Source organism: Lathamus discolor, chromosome 12, assembly GCF_037157495.1.
Source record: "Lathamus discolor isolate bLatDis1 chromosome 12, bLatDis1.hap1, whole genome shotgun sequence".
In the NCBI taxonomy this organism is placed as follows: Eukaryota; Metazoa; Chordata; class Aves; order Psittaciformes; family Psittacidae; genus Lathamus; species Lathamus discolor.
Genome location: NC_088895.1, coordinates 4,547,907 through 4,562,340, shown reverse-complemented (window position 1 = coordinate 4,562,340; position 14,434 = coordinate 4,547,907). Strand labels below are relative to the sequence as shown.

The 14,434-nt window shown below is 42.3% G+C and overlaps 1 protein-coding gene across 15 annotated transcripts in view; it reads right to left on the bottom strand.

Moving 5' to 3' along the window:
* Positions 1 to 14,434, bottom strand: part of DEPDC5 (DEP domain containing 5, GATOR1 subcomplex subunit) — a 46,585-nt gene that overhangs the window by 13,335 nt on the left and 18,816 nt on the right. For 8 of the 15 annotated variants that reach the window (XM_065692909.1, XM_065692908.1, XM_065692916.1 and 5 more), the window contains exons 24-33: positions 14,043 to 14,140; positions 11,177 to 11,242; positions 9,660 to 9,843; positions 8,523 to 8,683; positions 7,378 to 7,495; positions 7,044 to 7,211; positions 5,963 to 6,182; positions 4,338 to 4,471; positions 3,385 to 3,493; positions 566 to 628 (exon numbers count right to left, since the gene is read on the bottom strand). In XM_065692909.1, coding sequence (XP_065548981.1) covers positions 566 to 628; positions 3,385 to 3,493; positions 4,338 to 4,471; positions 5,963 to 6,182; positions 7,044 to 7,211; positions 7,378 to 7,495; positions 8,523 to 8,683; positions 9,660 to 9,843; positions 11,177 to 11,242; positions 14,043 to 14,140 — 1,321 coding nt within the window. The remainder of the gene's footprint in view (positions 1 to 565; positions 629 to 3,384; positions 3,494 to 4,337; positions 4,472 to 5,962; positions 6,183 to 7,043; positions 7,212 to 7,377; positions 7,496 to 8,522; positions 8,684 to 9,659; positions 9,844 to 11,176; positions 11,243 to 14,042; positions 14,141 to 14,434) is intronic. The other 7 variants (XM_065692918.1, XM_065692920.1, XM_065692921.1 and 4 more) reach the window with 3 other exon arrangements.

The window sequence follows — 14,434 nt, the reverse complement described above, 5'->3', positions numbered from 1 at the left end:
CTTCAACCAGCAGTATTTTCTACTAACACACTGTGTTATTGCTAACTCCTAACTGGCATTTAAGTATACAAACAACTTCTGTCATGATGACTCTTTTACACCAAGATGACACCAATATTTTCAGCCCTCAGTTGCCTAAGAGTTCAAGGACACAATCTGACTTGGATCTCCCCAGAGGCACCTGTCAGTCAAAGCCACAGAAGAAATTAAGCCAAGAACGAGATGAGTAAGCTGTTGCCATTTTGTTTATCAAGGGAAGATGGAAAACAAGTACTTACTAGAACACAAAAAGAGAAGGATCAGTAGTTGACAAGACAGCACTGCAAAGGACAGTAACGCAGGGCACATGAGCAGCCAAAGCACATCACAGACATTGAATGGTGGAAGGAAATGTTCATATCCACCACCACCAGCCACTTTGTCCTGCTAATGCTGTACATCTTGCCCTCAACAAGCAGATCTGGAAACTAACACAGGTTCCCCACATGAGAAGCTCAGGACAACAAATGCTCTTCATCACCTCAGTCCAAAAGCCAGCGATGACAAGACCCCATTTAAAACTAACCTGTGAGTAGGAGGTTGAAGCTGTACGTGGGCTGCGAACAAAATCCATAAAGAAGGCCCCATCCTGAAGGCATCAGAGGAAGTAGGCCCATTAATGGCAACAGCAACAAGGAGTTGAAGAAAAGCAAATACAATGTTGTGCGAGTATGAAATGACCACAGAGAGAAAGTATGAGGAGAATGCAAATCCCAAACAGACCCAGAACATGAGATGCAGCAGAATTCAGAGCATCAGGAGTCACTCACACACATACCTTCACTTTCTGTCTCTGTAACAAGACAGTGCTCTTCATGCACAGATGCTTTTTCAAAGACTTGAAACCCACACTGATCAGAAGCCAATTGAAACTACAGCCTTCTCTCCACACTTCACAGCAGAGAGACTTGAGCTCTAAAGTATGTGGGTTTCCATCCCAAATGCAAAGCTGAACAGTGATACAGAAACCAATAGAACTGCATGTGTTATGACAAATATCCAGAGACAGACAGCAATTTTTCTAGTCTGTCAGTCATTCAAATGATAAAGAGGGAAAGGCTAAGAAGCACTTTCAGGAAGCACATTCCTCCTCTCAAATGCAGGTCTCGTAGGGTACAAAGGGAAGGGAAGAAAAATTCAACACACAGATCTTTCCAACGCTGTGTTTAATACTTCATGCAAAATGAAGATCCTGCCTGCACGACGTTCCCACCTACTTGCAAACCCTGGATGAATTTATCCCCGGCTGCTATTCAAAGATGTGTCAAGATTCTCTTATCACATAAGACAATGCAGTGGAACTCAACTAGATTTTCATTGCCTATTTGCAATTCTTTCTTCTGTTTCCTAGGCAAAATATTTTGTCTAGCCTGCAGTTAGGATGATGCTTACCCAGTTACGTACGTATAAAAGTATTTTCTGGAAAGAATCAGCACCAGGGTTACATGGCTGGCAAGTTATGCAGTGCTTGAAACAGGGCCAAGCATCCTTTATCCATACAGGCAAGGACTTCCCAAACAGATTATATATCAAGCTAACTCACTGTGGTAAACCCATATTGTACTGCCCAGTAACTGGCTGAAGTGACTTGTCAGTTCTACTCTGCAACAGAGTAAAGGTGAAGCCAGCAGCTCTGTTTTGCTTTGGAGTAATTCCAGCACTGAATAGCATGCTAGAAAAGCATTTGCCCCCTGGCTGCTGACAGAGCACACAGCTGTGACAAGCTGTCAGTACTTTGGCTGCGAGTCTCTGGACATACCCATGCTGGTGAGCCCTAAAGGGGTTGTGTTGTCCTGGAAGCATCAGGTGCACACTTGCCAATGTTTCCAAATGAGCACAAAGTTGTTTGTCAGGCTGCCTCCACCAGCACCTTTCCAACAAGTGCAAGCCATCAATCTGGAGATCCCAATTGCTTCTCTTCAAGTCCCTATATGTAAATACTTATAAAAGTGTTTACTACTGTCGTGTGAAAAGCTTTCAATTGATAGCTTGTTCTTCAAGATTCTCCAATTAGCCCTACAGAAACGCTTTCGAATATAGTTACTTTTAAAATTACACAAAATCCCATTTGCTTTTCAGAACTTACTGGTAGTACAATGTCTGCTACTTGGTTTCCAACACACCAGTGCACCACTGCTGAGGAAGCCAATTTTGACTTTTTCCCTTTGCTGCCTAGAACAATCGGACACAACATTCTTCTGTCCTGTGTCCTAGATGGAATCTTCACCAGCTTTACTAGTAGAAAGAGATATTTACAATTTCCGTATTTAAAGAGGGAAGTTTGATGAAGCCGATTTTCCAAAACAGTTGAAGAAGAGAATACAAGGCCTGATTTATGATCTGTAAGTTTGCAAACATGCCTCAAGCCAGTTTCTGCAACTATTTTTTCCAAGCCTAGTATGACCTGCTCCAGAATCACATCTGTGTTTTGGAAACACTCATTTTACAAATAGGTGTCTATTCCTAAAATGATTGCAGTTACTTTGTCACTTCAACCAGGAATATCCAGGTCTCCAGGATAACTCAACACTTGTCCCTGGCGGCAGCAGAAAAGGGTGGATTGTGGAAACATTAGGTGGGAAGAGAAAAATACTGAAAGAGATGGTTGATAGTGAATCTGAGAACTTTTTCTTTGTAATATTTCAACTGTTGAACTCAAAGCCAGATCACACCAAAGTGCTGTACCTTCGTTCATCAACTATTTCTGGTTGGACTTGGAGGTAGAGCTCCTGCTCTCCTGGCACCCACAGAATAGTTGACAGGAAGGCTGAGGGGATAGCACAGTCTTTAGCTGTCTGAAGAGAGCTCCAGGAAGAGAGTTTTCTCCAGCCTGGAGTTCAGCCAGTAAAGGAAGGACACCTAAATCATTACTCAGGAACACATCCTCTCCTCTAAGCAGAAGCAAGTGACTGGAGTTCCTGCTGTTAAAATTCCACTGAGGCTTGACACAGTCATGGTCTAGAGCTTGATTTTGCTCTTAAAGGCAGCCTTCATGCAGATGGAGACAGCACTGACCTACCAAATCTGAAAATCAAACCCTGACTGAAATTAAATGTGCTACTGGAAAAGGAAATGAACCAATTAATAAATACCACTTAAATTAGCAACTCACACTGGGACAGTATCCCAGGAACTTCATATCATTCTCACAGTTGGATGGTTGTACCCTGTCTTCTTATGCCCTTGCAAACAAAGGCTTAAGGGCAACCCCAGTACAGGACCAGTCCTTGCTGGATTCTAGAGTAAGATGTGGTAGGATGTACCCATTTGCTTACAGAAAAAATCTATTATTTGAGAAATTTCTACACAAAAATAGTAGCTGAAGAAAGAGCAGAAAGTCTTTACCTTGCGAGGGCTGTCCATATAGGTAGGTGTGATAGCAATGCTCCCACTCTCCGAGGGCTGCCCAGAGCTCTTCCCAGAAAGCATTGCTGCTTGGTGCTCCCCCAGTGTCCTGAAACAAAAGGAAGGAATCCAAAGTTTGTTCAAACACACTCTGTGTCAGCTCCCACCCGAAGGGAAGCACTGCAGAGGGGTACTACCGTATTTTCAGGCATTTGCTCTCCCACATTCTGAAGCACAGAGCCAAACCAATATCTGTAAGCACTTTTTACCCCACATAAACAACATGCACCCTTGATCTTACTCAGTTTTATTATGCACATGCAATACTACCTTATCATTACCAAAACATTAAAATTTTGTATGTATTTAACAGCAACAAGGTTTTTAATTGTGTTTATAGCTTCTCTGGTATGAGTAATCTGAGTTTCTTTGAGCCATTCTAGATCAATAATGAAAAAGAACCTCAGAAGTTTCACAGATGTTTTAATAAGAGTTATCTGTGAAAACAAGCTATTTTGTTCAGGCTATATTTGCTACCCAATGTTTATACTGAGACCACTCAACCAGTGTAGTGTACCTGTGTACACTTAGGTCCCAGTGAAACTGCTCTTACGAGGTTACAACTGTACTGGCAAATCACAGATAGATGACAAATTTGATGTGTAATGGACTGAGATTCTACTTTAAAAGATGCTCCTTCTAGGTTACCAGGTATTCACTTCTCATGTTCCTCTCTAGTTTTTGATATTCATTCTACTAACGGAAACATAATACAAGGAAGTCACTGGAAAAGCCCAGTGTTTCCCAAGCCCTGCCACAAGAATACTAAATAAGCAGGATTCCACATCCCTTTTGTAAGGCAAAGCTCCCCAAATCTGCTTTAGTCAGCCTAGGTGGGATACATAGGGAGGATGTTCTCATGCTCTTCACACAGCCTACTTGTAGAGACTCACTTCTGAGTGGCTTCCATCTGCAGCAGAGCTGAAAGTGCTGAGGTTCCTTTCTTCCCAATGGGAGGCCCAGACTGCTCCAGAGAGTGGGTGGGAATTGGACCAGCAATCTGCAAGCCTTTCATGGCAGACCCTTTCTAACAAAAGATAAATGAAAGCACACATTTAATCAAGCTAGGTGTAATTAATAAGCAAGAAAACACCATATCACATCAGCAGGGCTTTACTATGTACACTTTAAAAAGGTAGTTAAACCATAGGTACACAAGAAGGGGAACAGCCTAGTGCCTTGTGTGGATGCTATTTCAAAATGGGTGTTACTCTGGAAAAGCTAGATTTGCTCTGAAATAAATTACCCCAATCAGTGTATGAACTGGAAGAGAATTTGGTAAGCACTAACCAGTTTCTCATTACCTTCTTTATCAATTACCTGCATCACAAGGTACAATAATGTGTCCAGGATAACCACATCTACAGCACAAAGCAATTCACATTTGCAAAGAGGTGGTGTCAGGCCACAAGGCTTGTGGTAAGAGAAGACTAGCTGAGGAAAAACCAGAGCATCAACAGGCTAAGACATGGCTGTGCTGTCTGGAAGGGCTTGGTTTCTTACCGAGTGAGCTATCTGTTCTGGTTCTCGTTCCAGACACAGCAGCATAGGACACCCATTCCAGGTAAATTTAATTAGTTCAAGAATAGCAAGGTGTTAACAAAGCCGTACTATTTGAAACCTGAAACAGTACATCAGTCAACACTGTGCTTTATGTACTGATTACCCATACATAAAGCACAGCTACAGGTTGGGCAGAGAAGAGATTCAGAGCAGCCCTGCAGAGTACTTGGGGTGTTGGTCGATGAGAAAATGAACATGAGCCGGCTTCAGTGTGCGCTCGCAGCCCAGAAAGCCAACCATATCCTCGGCTGCATCAAAAGGAGCGTGACCAGCAGGTCGAAGGAGGTGATCCTGCCCCTCTACTCTGCTCTTGTGAGGCCTCACTTGGGAGTATTGTGTGCAGTTCTGGTGTCCTCAACATAAAAAGGACATGGAACTGTTGGAACAAGTCCAGAGGAGGCCCACGAGGATGATCAGGGACTGGATCACCTCCCGTATGAAGCCAGGCTGAGGAAGTTGGGGCTGTTTAGCCTGGAGAAGAGAAGGCTGCATGGAGACCTCATAGCAGCCTTCCAGTATCTGAAGGGGGCCTACAGGGATGCTGGGGAGGGACTCTTCATTAGGGACTGTAATGGCAGGACAAGGGGTAATGGGTTAAAACTTAAACAGGAGATGCTTAGATTGGATATAAGGAGGAAATTCTTTACTGTCAGGGTGGTGAGGCACTGGAATGGGTTGCCCAGGGAAGTTGTGAATGCTCCACCCTGGAGGTGCTCAAGGCCAGGTTGGACAGAGCCTTGGGTGACATGGTTTAGTGTGAGATGCCCCTGCCCATGGCAGGGGGGTTGGAACTGGATGATCTTAAGGTCATTTCCAACCCGAACTATTCTATGATTCCATACACATACACACACATACACCCCCAACTTGCTTGGGACTGTCTCAGGATGTGTCTCTGCTAATGCTTCAGCTAAAACTCAAGCTCAGCTTCTCACCCAACTAAAAGCTGACTCACTCGGATCATTCGATCAGACCGATGGCGTCGACGAATGCGGTTCAAACCCTCCACAAAGCGAATGAATCCATCCAGGAGCTGCCACTCCTCCTCGTCAGAGCGGGGCTTGTCCCCATACACATCACAGTGCGCTTCTCCTTCCATAATGCGCTTGGTGGCACTGATGCAGGCAGGCAAAAGCAGAAAACGCGTCCTCCAGAATTTCAGTGACTCAATAAGGCTGAAGGAATATGAAAATAGGACAGAGGTCATCGGAGTTTCCTACGGAGGATCATACAGTAAATAAAATACACATCTATCTGCTGCAACTTTCAGTTAGTATAGTGACAATCTCATTCTGCTATGCCTGAGTGAGAACGAACAGATATAAACGGGAATGGTCAGCAATGAGTAAGACTGGGAAGTATTAAAACATTGATATGCAAAAGAGAAAACAAGGCTATCTTCGGAGTAATTTTATCAGAGATAAAATGTCTTTTCTGTAAAAGATAAGCTACAAAGGCTTTTTCACTAAAGATAAGCAAAGAAAAAGGAATTTTAAAGATACATCTTAGAGAAGGTGGCATTTTGACTGATACCAGAAAAGAAACAAAGACAAAGACTGGTTTTGTTGAGAGAAAACATCAGAAAGGCTATTGATACTAGTGGAGATATTCCACACTGCTAAAAAGAAGCCGTGCTCTACATAGCTTAGGAGTAGGACTACAGTCAAGCTAAGCCTAGGACTGAAGCAAGCCTCCAACAGATTCAAACTAAACAGACATCTTGAGTCGCAGCCAGAAATGAGTAAGAAGCCAAGAAAAGCATCTGTGTGGTACAAAATGCCATCATATTTCTTTGCATTTGTAGCAGAGTTAAAAAAAATGGTTCATGGTGAATTTGTGATCAAGACTTTGTATCAGATAATGCAACAGGCAACAGAGTAAGATTCCTGCTAGCACTATACAAGTGAAAGCAGGCCAGTTACTCTCCCTGGAGTATTGAGCATTTGCTGGGTCGAACTTGTTGAAGAAATTTTAGGTCAAAAAGGAAAAGAGGCAATTAGGACACAGAACAGTCTGGATGAACAAGGAGATCTTGCCTGAAATCCTCAGAGCCAGCAGAGCAGATATACTGATCCAAGTAATTCCACTTGTACTCTTCTAGTCTCTCATGAGAAAATTCTACCCAGCAAGAGACAAACTCAGAGTCAGAATGTGAGGGGCACAAGCTGTAAGTGTAATTTATCTGAGCAGATTCATATGGATACCTAGAGAAAAAACGCAGACATTAATCTCAGCATCATCAATAGCAGTGCTTCTCTTTCTTGTCAAGATACAGAAGGTTCTACAGTATGTTCTTTCTAGCAAGTACCAGCAGCTAGAAAAGCATGTTCATCTGAACACTGACAAGGAACTGCTCAGAAAGATACTCACTTTGGCAGATATCGGGTCACAGTAATTATTTTGTCTTTCAATGTTACTTTGTGGAAAGTACGGCCCATACTCAGCCAGTATTGATCTTCTTCCTCAGGTCGATTTCTGGATACAAGACCTAATTGTTAAAAGCAAAACACACTCCCTTTCAGCTCGCTGCAACAGCAGACCTTTGTCAAACTACCTATAGAAAGGGACTTTAAAACTGGGCTTCTGAATTCAAGATGGACTAAAAGCCATCTTTCAGGCCACCTTTTTAAGGAACATAAATGCATAACAATCCTTTTTTTTCCTACAGTTAAGATTTCCTAGTATCACAACTGGAGAAGGGGATTCCCCATTCATACACCACCAATACAGACCTTCTCTAGTCAGGACAATTAGAGAACAGACGATACGAAATGTTAGGGAACTGGTGGGCATGATGGTAAAGCTGGGCTCCACTTTCACTTTCTCTCTGTGCTTCATTAAGGGGACTAAGCACTGAAGTAGTTCAGTACTTTACTGAAGGAGCCTTGCTGCTCATTCCCAACCCAGTGAGTTACAATGGTATCATCTTCATGTGTATTCCCTGCTCTACAAACACTGTATCATACTGACTTATCTAGAGAATAGCCAGAAAAAAGAAGTCAGATCCTCTCAAAGGAATATGATACCCTCTCAACCTACTCAAGCCCTCTGGCGGGTTTAACTAGGTTTAGCTGACTCATGGTTTCAGGATGATGAAGCTTTACCTGGCTATCTGGGACCTTCACAGCTATTTAGTTAAGAAACTTTTTCTAGTTACATACATTTGGGGGCTTGGGTCTGTCTTCTAGAGATGTGCCTGCCCTGCAGTCACCATGTGAAGTGTGTTTAAGATGTATTCACACAAACAGCACTCAAGCTACGTCATTTGGGCTCACCATCATGAATATGAGGCAAGTTTCTTACTACAGTTCAAAAATCCTGCACCTGTCCCTTCATGGTGCAGCTGAGCTGTTTGTGCTGCTGCAGATTAGGCTCTCTCCCAGCAAAGATTTCCATATAACAACAAAAAAGAACAGATGCTTCAATGAGCATCTCTGCCTGATTCATAGAGGTTACTGGGATTGGCAGAAGGAAGGAAAGACAGAAGACTGAACTGTCAATACAAAGTCACTCACCTCGACTGTACAGGGGACTGCTGCTGAGTGGGGGTGGCACAGTTGTGGCTGGCTTCTGTGGTTTGGATTGCACAATAATTTGATAGCCTTGCATGAGACGCTGACAAATAAACTCCTCAAACACCTGCTGGGCTGTCATCTGCACTCCTTCCTCATCTCTCCTGAACACAAAGGTTAAGGAGACTGGAATAAGGAAGCTGACCACACACCTATTCTTAGCCCTGCGTTTCCTAATTGAGGATTTCTGCCTGCACTGGGCTGTGTGCAAGTGGGGCCCTCTGCCTGTGACACCCAACCTGCAGGAACAGGAGAGAAAAAGCAGGTACCTGCCTGTTTTAAACAGGCGATGACTAGCTCTGGCAATACGTCCTGCCTTTGAAAGCAGTTTTGCAACCAGTAACAAATTAGCTTACAACTTTCAACCAATTCACCAATGATCACTGTTACAGCACTTTGCAGAGACTCTCAGTGCAGTCTGTAAGTGTTCAGCAGAGCCCAGCACTGCCAGTGCGCAGCAATACTCCACCCTCTCCCACAGCAGGATGTCTAGAGCAGACAGAGATTAAAAGACATCACTATAGCATCTCATCACAATTACTTCCACTTCAAACTTCATCTTCCTGTTATAAAGGGACATTTGACATTTCTTTTAGGCATTTCTCCATTAATTCTGCTATTTCCTATGTATCTAAATTACCCTGACTAATATTTGTGCTGTGTTCCCATAAAGCATATTTTCCACCAGGATTCTTATAACTAAATATCCCTGGAAATGATGATAAGCATCTTAAAAACTGAGTGTACACGTACATTTGTTCATTCAGTGTTTCCCAAATGTTTGGTGGAAAATAGGTTAACAAAGATGATAGCTTGAGGCTGATTGTTTTGACTGAAACACAACAGAACAGGACAACATTTTGTACTCAGATTTCTAACAAAATCTACACAACACAGTACTGTCAGACAGTAACATCAGAAAAGGTGCAAAGTTATCACTGAAAAGGGAAAAAATCTAGGCATTCTGCTGCTAACTATGTTAGCAATTCATCTTTCTCTTGTAGAAGTGCTCCTCTTCCATCATCTGTGCTTTAGGCATTTTCAGTGCAAGTTACTTTACAGAGAAGGTGCTGGCCAAACCTGTCAATGTCAGCTTCTGGGAGGAGATCATAGCAACCCTCAGTGTAATCGTTCTGCAGGCTCTGACGGTCAGGGAAGTAGTCCGTGGTTAGAGGGAGACATGCCGGAGTAGTGAGAGACTTCCAGTCCACTCCAACTGTACAACAGAAGCCTGGCACTACGGGGGGAGCAGACAGCGTCAGAACTGCCTCGTTGTATCATTGTGGGGAGGCAGACAATGGGGGCATATATGGTCACCCATGAAAAAACAGGGTGCAGGGGAAGATGAAGAGGAAAGTTAGAAAGAATGAGAGACAAAACAGAGTTGGCATAAAGTCAACAGGGACAAAGAGGGTGGAATGAGAAGGGGGAAGGAAAGTAGGACGGGAAGAAGGGAGGGAGAGAAAGAGACAGAGTTTGTTAAACAATGCAGTGCACATGCTAATTCAAACCCATCATGCAAATGGCATTCAAAGTTAATACACTTGATTTTGCTGATTGAAAGCTAGAGCTGACATAGCCACCACTCTTCCAAAATTACAGCAAGCCAGGTGCAGTTACCCAGTTATTAATACAATAGATCAACATTCCAAGTCTGAACAAGAAAATCAGACCAGCTTTGCACCCTAGACAACTGCAGAAGGAGCTAGGGATGAGGACAGAAAGAATGACAGCCTCTTTCTGGAATAATACAAAAGCAGAAAAGGGAGTATTGCTACAGTTATAAAAACAGAAGACAGATCCAAATGGGTGGGAAGACCAGAAAAAGAGTAACTTGGAAAGCAGTCCTTCCCCACACCCTTTCCTACAGTTACATTGCAGTTTTGTGATTACAGAGATCTAAAACTAGACATTAAAAACCAAAAGCTAACTAAATTATATCAAATTATCAGCTCCCCACTGAACTACATTCTAACCTGTCTCAAACGATCTATATCAAGGCACTTGGCCAGCTACTAATCCTTAACTTCTTGCCATTGAGATCTTACAGGCAAAGTTAAGTTACTATACAAATGTTAACGTTAATGGCAGGAACACTGCATAAGCAATACAGGACAGACCACTGTAAAGAAAATACTTTCTTACACAGCCACACACTTGTTTCTTTATTAGATGAAAGCACATTTCTCAGTTAAGAGTACCAAATTCACAAACTGACTGTACTATTTCTGCTTCAAATAGCTGGTGCCTAGCAAACTTTCCATGTTGAGAGGCAGGCAAGAGTTCAGCAGCTCTTCTAGTCCAGACACCATTATGCTTTCTGCACAATAGTGTCTGCTAGGGAAAGCATTTGAGGTGTAATACAGCAACCAGCTTCACATATTCTTCAGAGATACAGTACTGCACTCAAAGTGAGACACACAGTACAGGGTGATCCTGCACATTACTGCAGGGCAAAATAAACTATTGTCAAAAGCCAAGTAAGCTCCTCAGCTTCTTGCCTACTGTCTCCCAATGTCTCTATACATGTACATGCCCTTCCCCTCCCTATCATCCCACCTACACAAACTCTTTTCCAAACCTTTTCTCCTGCTTACTTGGATCCGGAGAGTTAGAGACAGCATCTTCCAAGGAATCCTTGTTCTGAGTTTTGATGTTCACCCCTAAAAGAAAGGAAGATGTATTTTAAGTAATTGTGCACTTCACTTTCACTTCAAATAAAAAAAAAACAAAAAGCATGCCAATATTTTAAGAATACCTCCTTGGAAAGAACTCGGGGTTCTGCACAGCAGAAAACCACACAAAGCCAACTAATGGGGGGGGGGGGAAGGCATCTTGGAGGAAATTTGAGCATCTCATTAGAAGTGCTCAGTAGCTAAAAACCAAGCAAAACCAAGCTCCTCAAAATGGTGAAACACATCTTGAAAACTAGATGCTACAAAAAATGCAACAACAGAGTCATCTGTAATAGTTTAACTTGCTGATTTCAAGGTCTCAGCAGCTAAGTAGTTTTAAATACATTCGGTACCCAAAACCAGAGTTTTATTTATTGATTTTCTCATTTTATGAACAAGGAATAAGTGAAGAGAAAGAATTTCATAAAACACAGGCAGCAAGAAAGGAAATTATAACAGATTTTCACCTGGTGGGAGAAGAGAACCCATGTATGTGATTCTAATTACCTGAAAAGTCTAATTTATGAAAAATCACAATACAGATTTACACCAATTCCAACATTTTTAGGCATAAACTACCAGTACACATTTCACTCTCTGCCAGGGAGCAGAGAATCTTCTTGATTCAGCAAATACAGCCTTTTTATCCTTTGCCAGGCTACAAATTGGAAAAGTATTAATGAAGCCCTCAGTGCCCCTAAATAGGTCCAATATATTAACTATAGACTGTTTAAAACTACCATGTTCTGCAAAGGCAAAACATGAAAGGAAATGTGCAGCTAAAGGGGCAAGTAAAACTACTGGCTTAAAAGGCATTTATCAGAACACAGTTTTCAGGAGTCTCCCAACATTTAAAAAGAGCCATTTTTATAAAACTAGCTGATGTAGATTTATCCAGAAAACTGATATCAACATCACAGCTGTTACTCTAAATAGCATTTACTATCAGAAAGGATGCTTATCTGCTTCCATGATGATGCTAAAAGAGTGAAGGAGCAGGCTCGAACGGGCATTCATCTTTCACCAGCTCCACTGATGCCATCTGCCACCTAGCTAGGGAACTGCAACAAGGCTTATTTGCTCTGAACTATCATCTACCATCTGCTGGACAATCCAGGCTACACACCGAATGCCAACGGAAACAGGTAGGGTAATCTTTTTCACTGTGAAGCCCGTGTTGCAGCAAAAGCTGCTGTGCGCAGCAGAGGAGAAACAGACTCACTGAGAAATCATATTTTTGCGTTATTACTTTTGTTTTTAAAGAACAGTTTCATAAGTGACTCAAACCATAAGGGAGAAACATAAATCTCTGAGTCACAGCGTAGCAGCTACAGATGGCTAAGGGCGTTTAGTCAGGGAAGGTTCTCCTAACTGCTTTCTCAAGGACAAACACAGATTAACCTCCACCACATACACGATTTACAGCCAATCTACAGACACAAAAGGCTTGTATTCAAAGGAAGCATGTTTATTGCCAGGATGTGCCCTGCATCTACCTTGTGCAAATTGTATCCAGCAGCTGAAATGTAGTTCAGCAAGAACAAACAAAGTCTATGTTGAAGGCAAAAAAAAAAAAGCAGAAAGTACTAAAGCAAGAGAAGAGAATTAAATTAAATCAGATGAAATTCACAGACGAAAACAATAGAACAAAATCCCTTTCAATGTGACTATGTGAACACAGGATGAGAGAGACGTGAAAATTAAGTCTGCTAACTGCTTCATGGCTCTTCAAGGTATGAGCACAGAGGAAAACAATTGCTTTAATTCAAACGTAATTCAGAAGGGTAAATTTAAGAAAAAAAAAATCTTTAAATTTGTTTTGACAAAAGAACCTAAGTCTTGAATACTACAGCCCAAAAGATCAAATTTCTCTTTCTATGTACCCATGTAAAAAGCACTTCCATAAAGTCAGAAGGTAGGGTGCAACACACCAGACAACATAGCAGGATGCTCAGTGTGGCATGTTGCTCCACTAACAGGATTCCAAAGAAACGTCAAGAATTTCCACTAATTCAGGTGTCTGGGTAAGGTAAGACAGACAGTGCTAATCCTCAACTGAAAGTACAGACGTCTCTTCTCTTTAAAGTGTGATGAAATATTTTAGGCTGTGTGAACAACATTTAGTGTAAGCAGCACCATGTTCAAAGTTCTCAAAATCTGGAGAAAATGCATTTGTAGATAATGACAAGAAATGCCTTGAAACACTGAATCCCAGAGCTTACCCCACAAAATAAACCTGCTGCTTTAGAGCCTCACTCAAAACCTACATATGACCAAATGTTATTCTTTCCATGAGCTTGCATATGTAAAGTATACATATTCAAACAAGTTTCTCAATCCAAAGGGTGACACCTTAAGGCAAACCCACTCAGAAAAAACAAGTTTTGAGCAACATCAGTGCATATTCAGTTATTTTTTGTGTCTGGACATCAGTGCCTTGTTATTATGGAAGCAAACAACTGCCTGACAGCTCATCATATATGAACAATGAGCATCTTTCCACAGTAGAAGTTGTTAGACATACCTGGAGAAGTAGAAATACATAAGGAAAAAAAGACCAAAGAAAAAAACAAGAACAAATCACCCCCAAAACCTGCCACATACCAAAAGTCCAAGCAGCACCATTAACAGATCACTCAAAGTTGAAAACTGTTCTTCCATTACAGGTTCTTTCTACTCTGTAACGCCTGGTCCACCCACCTTGCCTGACTTGTGGCTCTATTACTTTGTCACTGCCACCAAGGAAGGGCCCCCCCCCCAACCCCATACCCTGTTAGTGCTCTGTTACCTGCACCATTGCCACCAGCCAGACCATTTGAGTACTCGTCTGTCCCACTGAAGCTCAGGAAAGAGGCACTGTCACCTGGGTGTCGAGAGCTGCCGTGTCTGTGGAAAAGCAAAACAGCCTCTTACACAGCCATTCCTCACTCATGCCATTCCTTGCTTTTAACAAGAGCTGATATAACAGATTACATGTAATCAGCCTGCCAGCTCAGCTGAGCCCATGGTGAAACCATGCTCTTCATGATGCCTGCAGAGATGGCAACAGCCACAAAAACAGCACAGAGAAGGCTGTAACAATATTCCCCATCTCTCTATACTGCTTGTTCTTTGCCTCTAGCAACAACAAATGGACTATCCTTGCAGGATAGTGGAGAAACAGCTATTCATATACCTCAC